Source organism: Magnolia sinica, chromosome 9 (assembly GCF_029962835.1).
Source record: "Magnolia sinica isolate HGM2019 chromosome 9, MsV1, whole genome shotgun sequence".
NCBI lineage: Eukaryota > Viridiplantae > Streptophyta > Magnoliopsida > Magnoliales > Magnoliaceae > Magnolia > Magnolia sinica.
Genome location: NC_080581.1, coordinates 76,116,650 through 76,125,243, shown reverse-complemented (window position 1 = coordinate 76,125,243; position 8,594 = coordinate 76,116,650). Strand labels below are relative to the sequence as shown.

Sequence of the window (8,594 nt, the reverse complement as noted above, 5' to 3'; positions counted from 1 at the left end):
CCCCACCTAGGAGCAGCAACTTCTGCCAAAGAAATCTGCGTACCCAAATTGGAAACTGTACCATTGGGAAACCGAGTGAAAAGCTCTTCCGTTTGTGTATGAAAATACCCACAGCGCGCTTTCTCTTCCTTTGATGACTACTTTTATGAGCCGCTCTCGTATTCCACACGTATGATTCTTAATAGTGGTAAAACCTCTTCACTTTTTGACTATAAATAAAGCTCACCCTTTCTATTCCTACACATCCCAAGCTCTATTAACTAATGGCTCTCCTCCGTTTTTCTAAAAACTCATTATTTCTCATTCTCTTCCTTTTACCAGCTCTTCTCTTTCCCATTACCCAACAATGCAACCATCATCACTTCTCTGCTTTCCTCCACCTAAAGCATGGTTTTCACTTAACTGCTTTCAGCCTCTCTACTCTCTCCTCATGGAATTCAAACAATACCAATTGCTGCTCTTGGGAAGGCATCACGTGCGATGGACCCACTGGTCACGTGATCAGCCTCGACCTCAGTGAGCTCCATATCTCTGGTCGGATTGATTTTGAAAGCCTATTTCGTCTTCGGAGCCTGCAGAGGCTCAACCTTGCTTACAATGAGTTTGATCCCACTCCAATCCCATCTGGGTTTGACCAGCTCACCAGTTTGACCCATCTCAACCTCTCTCAGTTATCCTTTTATGGCCAAATCCCACTGGAAATCTCCCGCTTGACCGCTTTGGTTTCTCTCGATCTTTCTTCCAATAATTATTACAACGGTTCTATATATCAACTCCTGAAAATCGAAAACCCAAGCCTTGGAGCACTCATCCAAAACCTGCCCAATCTGAGTGAACTCTATCTCGACTCGGTAGACATCTTAGCGCTGGGTAGTGAGTGGGGCCAACCCCTATTCTTCCGACTCCCTCCTCTCCGCAAGTTGAGCTTACAAGTTTGTGGTCTTTCGGGCTCCATCTATTCTTTCCTTTCACAGCTCCATTTCTTATCTGAACTCGACCTCAGTGGAAACAATCTCTCCTATGCAGTGCCCAGTTTCCCAGTGAGTCTGCGCAAGTTGATCTTAATAGATTGTGGTCTTTCAGGCTCCATCTATTCTTCCCTTTCACGGCTCCATTTCTTATCTGAACTCGACCTCAGTCGAAACAATCTCTCCTCTGCAGTCCACAATTTCATAGGGAACTTATCCTCCTTGACGTCCCTACTCCTTACAGATTGTGGATTGCAAAGAAAATTCGCCGACAGTGTTTTCCAGCTGCCAAACCTACAAATCCTTGACATGTCGAGGAATCCCCTTCTGACTAGCTATTTGCCAGAATTCCCTCGAAACAATACTCTACAGAAATTGATCTTGTCAGGCACAGGGTTTTCAGGAAAGATACCAGATTCAGTCAGTAATCTCAAATTCTTGACTCAATTAGACCTCAGCAATTGCAACTTGTCTGGTTCATTACCATCCTCACTTTCGAACCTTACCAAACTTCAATACTTGGATCTTTCACAAAATAGATTGAGCGGTCCGATTCCTTCTTCCTATGGAAATGAGCTTCAGAATCTCAAAGAGATCATCTTATGGAATAATTTGCTTAATGGGACCATTTCATCATCTTTGTTTTCACTCCCATCATTACATACGCTGGACCTCACAGGTAACCAACTTAATGGTCAACTTGGTGAGTTCCACAATGCCTCTTCTTCACGGCTGGAGATCCTCTATTTGGATAGCAATAAATTGCATGGGATGATACCCGGATTTATCTTTCAACTTTCCAAGCTTCAACTACTTTCCCTTTCTTCCAATAATTTCAGTGGTGTTGTGGAGCTATGCTTATTTCAAAACCTCAAAAAACTTTATTATCTGGATATTTCAGATAACAACTTGTCAGTCCAAGATGGCATTGCTAATTCCACATTTGTTCCCATCCCCCAGATTGAATCTTTGTTGTTACGTTCTTGCAACATCAGCTCATTTCCAAATTTCTTGAGAAATCAAGAGCGGTTGAGGGAATTGGACCTTTCCAACAATAAAATTATTGGCGAAATACCCAAATGGATATGGGAGGTTGGCAATGGGTCTTTATACTATTTAAATCTTTCTCACAATGTTCTGCAGAGAATAGAACCATCTCCACATCTTTTGTTGAGTGCCTTTAGCATTCTTGACTTTAGCTTCAACATGCTAAAAGGTTCACTTCCAATACCATCACCATCTGTCTTTTTCTTCTCAGTTTCAAACAATAGCCTCCGTGGAGAAATCCCTCTATCATTTTGCAATGCAACATCCCTAGCGGTCTTTGATTTATCTCACAATCACTTCATTGGTCGGATTCCATCATGTTTGGGTGAGATTGGTGATAGCCTTAGTGTGTTGAATCTTCAAGGAAATGCTTTCATTGGCACCTTACTTCAGACATTTAAAGAGGGATGTAACATACAAACGCTTGATCTTAGTGGGAATCAATTAGAGGGCCAAGTGCCACGGTCTTTGGGCAATTGCAAAATGTTGGAGGTATTAAACCTTGGAAACAATCAAATAAATGACACCTTTCCATCATGGGTAGAAGCATTGCCCCTTTTGCGCATTCTTATCTTAAAATCCAACAAATTTCATGGCCCAATTATACTTCCACAAATAAATCAAAGCTTCCCAATGTTGCAAATCATTGACCTCTCTTCTAATAGTTTTATGGGTAGTTTGCCATCAAATATGTTTGAGAATTGGAAGGCAATGATAGATGAGGACAAATCTCCATCTTTTCTTCATAGAACCCTACCTGGACCAAGGGAAATGGTATACCATCAAGACACGGTGATAGTAATGATCAAAGGAGTAGACAGGGAACTCACCAAGATCCCATCCATCTTCACAACAATTGATCTCTCAAACAACTATTTTCAGGGGGATATTCCAAAATCTATAGGGATTCTCAAGTCGTTACATCTACTCAATATGTCGTGTAATGGTTTCACGGGACAAATTCCAACATCACTTGAGAATTTAGCGGTGCTGGAGTCATTGGATCTCTCACACAATAATATCTCAGGGGAGATTCCTTGGCAGCTGACAAAGCTAACATTCCTCTCGGTATTAAACCTTTCACAGAACCACCTTGTGGGAAGCATACCACAAATTAAACAGTTTTTTACATTCACAAATGAATCATTCCAAGAAAATCTAGGATTATGCGGACCTCCACTATCAAAAAAATGCAAAGATGCCGAGGGTGCACCATCATCCACTCCGTCAGCATTGCAATCTGAAAGGAAATGCAATTGGGAACTAATGTGGATAGGATTTGGAGTTGGATATGGAGTAGGTGTGGGGATGCTTTTTTGGACTCTAGCACTTTGGAGGAAGGGAAGGAGAGAATTCTATATATTTGTTGATAGAATGCTTTCCTTGATTTTTCCTTCCATGGTGTTTTCTAAATAGCAACGATGGTGAGAGGATTGGAGATAGGGTAAGTATGTTTGGATAGTTTGTGGCTAAAAGAAAAAAGTTGTAGTTGTTTTCTCCTTTTTATAATTTTGTGTATTTTGCTTAGTCTTTATGATATGCGTGGCAGTTGTTTGATGCATTTGCACCTGCTTGAATAGTTGTATAAAACATTTTCAAATCAATAAAATTACAGGTGGTGTGCTCCCACATTTCTGCAAAAAAACAATTTTTTTTTTTTAATGTCTCAATTGTCTCTTTGTTTTTAAATTTTGGCCCACCTCAGCAAAAAGATAACTTAAGCTATGAGTTGGATGTTCTAACCAATGTAGCCTACCTAACCAGTAGTCTTTTTTCTTTTTCCAATGGTGTAGACAAATGTTGGCTAAGCAAACATTGAGATGAAGTGAAGTGGTATTTTACGTATATTTTTATATTTTGTATTTTTCAATCATCACACAAGAGTTCTTTCACCTTCCCACATCTATGTATATGGGTGTAAGAGTAATCACTTGTTACTATGTGATGATTTTTGAGTTGGACTTTTGTGATGCCAAAAGGAAGTGCGGGAATCATCATCTGCTCTCAAGGCACCACAACACGCAGTTTTCTACTTGCAATGGGACAATTATCCAGTCTAACCAAGCAATATGGGTTGTGCATTACGTCCAGAACACATTTCTTAGGCCACCATATAAAAATCCCACCAATAAGATGATTCATACCATTTGAACAATAACTATTTGGTGGACAATCAACATAATTTATGGGAAAGTAGGCCTATTCAGCAGAGGGCCATCTATATGTGAGGCCCATCATCTATTGCTTATGGTTCTAAAGAATCAATTTTATCAGAAAATCCTAACCATCTCATCCATGGTTTGGCAATAAATAAATATAAAAAGAAGTCCCACATATGGATGGATTAGATCAACACCTTAGGGGAGATTTCTAGGCAGCTGACAAAGCTAACATTCCTCTTAGTATTAAATCTTTTATAAAATCACCTTGTGAGAAGCATGTTGAGGGTCAAATATTGCATATCAGACCCAATTATTACCTGAATTTATGGACATGATACTATTTAATGCACCAGTTTAATCGTGTTTGTGATGCAAGGTGTATTTATGAGCATGGACTGAAAAAGGATGCTAAAAGCATGGATTTAACGTTCAGAATGCACCAAGGCAAGGGACGGACTCCAGGGGACAAAGATCGAAGAAATTACATGCCAGGGATCCGAGAAAATTGAGAAACTGAAGCTCAAGTGGCCTGAAAGTCAGCCAGAATGCAAGATCACTGGGTTTCCATCATCTGTTTGGCTCGAAACTTTATACATGGCTCGAGGACCAAGAACTAACCGTACACGTCAAATTTCAGCCATTGGATCCTCGTGAAAGTGGCTGAACTAACAGATCAGTCCATAAAATCCTGATTTAGGGCCCACCCGCTATCTAGATACGCTTTAACTTCGGCCCCCACGGCTCAAATGAAATGGGGAACAAGATGGATGGTGTGGATTTCTCATAATCATTGTACAGTGTACATAGTACACTTTTTGCACTAAGAGTGCATGGCAACAGGGACGTCTCTTCTTCAAAACAAACAGAACTCTGTTTCTGGTATGAAACAGAGCCTGCGGATGATCTCAGTGGGCCATCATCATGGTCCAAATGCTCAATCTGAGCCGTCCATCATGCAGAGGGGTTCGATTTACCCAAACCCATGTTGATATTATATACCCATGCACCCATACATGCTGGTTTCAACGGTCACAAACGGACAGCCCTGCACTGATTGCAGCGTGATTACCACCTTGGCCGCATCCATAACATTCCAAAGCCGGACACATCTAGCTGAAATTTTGTTGTAAAGACAATTGACGCAGTGGATTTCGAAGATACCAAGTACGTGGACCCCACCAACTCTCATCAGAGCCTTCCGTTTCGGTCTCTGCTGCGGAAGCTTGAACAGGGACTTGCGGCCGATCTCTTTGGGCCAACACCGTGCATCAACGGTCAGATCTGAACCGTTTATGAGACTCAAACCGCTCCTCTCACTTAGGCCTAGGTGGATAGATTTCAGAATGCATCGGAGATCGGTTTTTGATCGTCCGAACGGAAGATAGACGGAGGAACTGTTTCAATTGATGGGCTGCACTAAACCTGAGAAAAATACTCCTTCTCGACTGAAATTTCAAAAGGAATTCCATGGACGGGTCGGATTTCTCGTCTGACATCAATCCTGGGCCCACCGACTTCAACAGCGTAAGATTTACGCATTACGCACGGCCAGACGCAAACGACTTTCGTGGGCCATTGTGCGATCGTATTGATGGTCGGATCCATGATCTGGACCATACATATGTTACAACAGGTGGCCATAACCCTAGCCAAGATATTAGAATCAAGAGATGAATTGATTTCGCGCCGGAATTCTTCTCCAGAAGGTGAGTAGTTTCGCATGGCTCTTTCGCACATTACTGGGCTGCGTAAGGGAACTTTCGCATGAAGTTCTTGGACTCGAGCCGACCTACAGAAGAGTATAAGAGGAGAAGCACATGAGGAGGCCAAGGATCGAAGTGAAGAAAGGAGAAAGGGCAGGGATCTAAGGCTTGGGGCTAGACGTCTACATAGAGAGTTTGTTTTTTTAAGTTTTAATTTTTTAATTTTTATTTATTTATTATTAGGTGAGAGATCAAGCCCGATCATGTTGGGCTAAACCTCTTAGCTAGGGCTAAGAGGTGAAGCTTGTAGCGTGATGGGAGAACTTGTTGCTTGTGCGTTTTGTTTAGATTGAAGGGGTTTTTTATTTAATTTTATTATGGGAATATTTTTAGTTTTTAATGGCCTGTTGTGACTGAAATTACAATGGGTTTGCAATGGCTTTGAGTATTTCTTTTTCCTTATTTTGATTATGACGTTAGGAAGCCCTGTTGTTCGCCATCGTCTCCTAGGCATGGTCGGATGTCGGTACCCTTCTTGACCTTCATAATCATCTGATTGGTTGGTAATTAGTTTAATTCTGTTGTTGACTTTGTCTCCTGGGCATGGTTTGGTGATGGAATCCATTCTAATTCATATACCTTTCACCTCTTGAAAACTATATCAAAGGAAGTCTAATTAATTTCTATGATTTCTGAAGCAGGCATAAGATCTCTCTGATCCCTACAAGTGGATCCTCTGAATCCCTAGTTTTTCTTCCTCTAAATTCCTTAAGTTTTACATTAATCTCTCACCATTATTCATCAATTTATATTTGATTTAGATTGCATCTTAGGCTAGTTCTATTTCTAGTTAGTTTCAGGAAACGTACAAGTTTCAGTCCCTGTGGATTCGACCTCGGTCTTACCGAGTTTATTACTACATCACAACCCTATACTTGGGGAGTGAACAAGTTTTTGGCGCCGTTGCCGGGGACTGATAGTTACGATTTTCTGAAATTAATTAGTTTTAGAATTAGGATAAGATTAGGATTTTATTAACTTTAGTTTTAGATTTTTTCTATTTGATTTTTAGAACTAACTTGTTTCCTGTTTTGTAGGATCCTGACATAAAATCTCTAAATTGGTAATTCTTTCCTAAATTCTCTACTTTTTCTTTTTATAGAATTAGGGTTTAGATCTTAGAAACTTTCTAATTCTAGTATCCTCTGTTCTGTAGGAAATAGGTTATTTTTAGAATTTAGGTTATTTAGAAATTGACTTTCTATTTTGGTTCTATTAACTTTCTAATTCTAACACTTTTTGAATCTAATTCTGTTTCTTAATTTATTTTTAGGATTTTTGTTTAGAAACTAACCTTCCTATTTTGTAGGCCTTTAAGATAGAAATCTCTATTTTGGTACACTCCTTCCCTACTCTCTATTTTTCAATTTTCTTGTAGTAATTTACTTTTTAGTTTAGGCTTTCCTAGTTTACTTTAGAAATTTCCGTTTTTCTTTAAAGAATACTTTCTTTTAGAAATTACTTTACTGTTATTTTTCTTTTAAAGTATCGTTTCTCTCCTTTATAGAATCTAACTTATTTTTGTTTTATTTTGCAGGTCCTTAACTTAGGAGCTTCAATTTGGTAATCCCTTTCCAATTCTCCCTCTCTTTCGTTCTAGATTTTCTTTCCTAGGGTTAAGTTTTTAACTGAGGGCTGCGAGTGTTTCATGCCCAAGTGGGCCCGTGACAACACACGACGTCTCTTGACTGAAGGAGGATTAGTTGAGGGGTTGACTATCCATCGCAGGATTAGACACCGCTCGAAATCCCCTGAGTTAACTGAGGTCATGGCTGAAGACCAACCTCCTCTACTTCCACCCAGGGTGGAGGATACCCAAGATGAGAATGAGGTGCAACAGGCACCCCCGCCTCGTACTTTACGAGATTTTTTACAACCGGCGGGAGTGAGTACGCCCTCATGCATGATTTTTCCTGAAAATACAGGACAAATGGACATCAAGCCAGGAGTTATCCAACTCCTTCCCAAATTCCATGGACTTGAATCAGAGAGTCCATATTTGCATTTGAAAGAGTTCGATGAAATTATAGCTACATTATGTTTTCCTAATGTATCTGAGGATACAATTAGGCTGAAACTCTTTCCTTTTTCCTTAAAAGAGAAAGCTAAGACGTGGTTACATTCACTGCGTCCTAGATCCATTGGCACATGGAACGATATGCAGAGGGAATTCATAAAAAAATTCTTCCCACATCATAAAACGATTACCCTCAGAAAAGCGATCATGAACTTTGCCCAAAAGGAAGATGAAACATTCTTTCAATGTTGGGAAAGGTTCAAAGATTTGGTCAGTTCGTGCCCACAACACGGATTTGAAACGTGGCGCATTACAAATTTTTTCTATGATGGACTGACATCTTCCATGCGCCAAATGGTCGAGACAATGTGTAATGGAGAGTTCATTAATAAAGACATCGACGAGGTATGGGACTACCTCGATAGTTTGGCTGAAAAAACACAATCTTGGGACTATTACCCAAAGTCGAACACCACGTCTAGGCCAACTCAATCAAAGGAGAAAGGTGGATTATATCTTTTGAAAGAAGAGGATGATCTCAAGTGTAAAGTGACTACGCTCATAAGGAAAGTTGAGGCCATGGAAGGAAAGAAGGATAGGGTCAATGAAGTTGTTTGCGGCATCTGTGATTGCAACA

General features: G+C 40.2%; 1 protein-coding gene and 1 non-coding gene across 2 annotated transcripts; one reads left to right on the top strand and one right to left on the bottom strand.

The window, feature by feature from the left end:
• The first annotated feature begins 263 nt into the window (after positions 1 to 263).
• Positions 264 to 3,431, top strand: LOC131255162 (receptor like protein 22-like). The gene has a single exon (XM_058255861.1). The coding sequence runs from the start codon at positions 264 to 266 to the stop codon at positions 3,429 to 3,431; it is 3,168 nt and encodes a 1,055-aa protein (XP_058111844.1).
• A 4,715-nt stretch (positions 3,432 to 8,146) lies between these two features.
• Positions 8,147 to 8,253, bottom strand: LOC131257280 (small nucleolar RNA R71). The gene has a single exon (XR_009177287.1). It is a non-coding gene; the product is annotated as a small nucleolar RNA R71 (small nucleolar RNA).
• Between the last annotated feature and the right edge of the window lie 341 nt (positions 8,254 to 8,594).

What these genes read in the sequence shown, in the direction of transcription:
- LOC131255162 (XM_058255861.1), top strand. Translation starts at nt 264, where the DNA reads ATGGCTCTCCTCCGTTTTTCTAAAAACTCATTATTTCTCATTCTCTTC.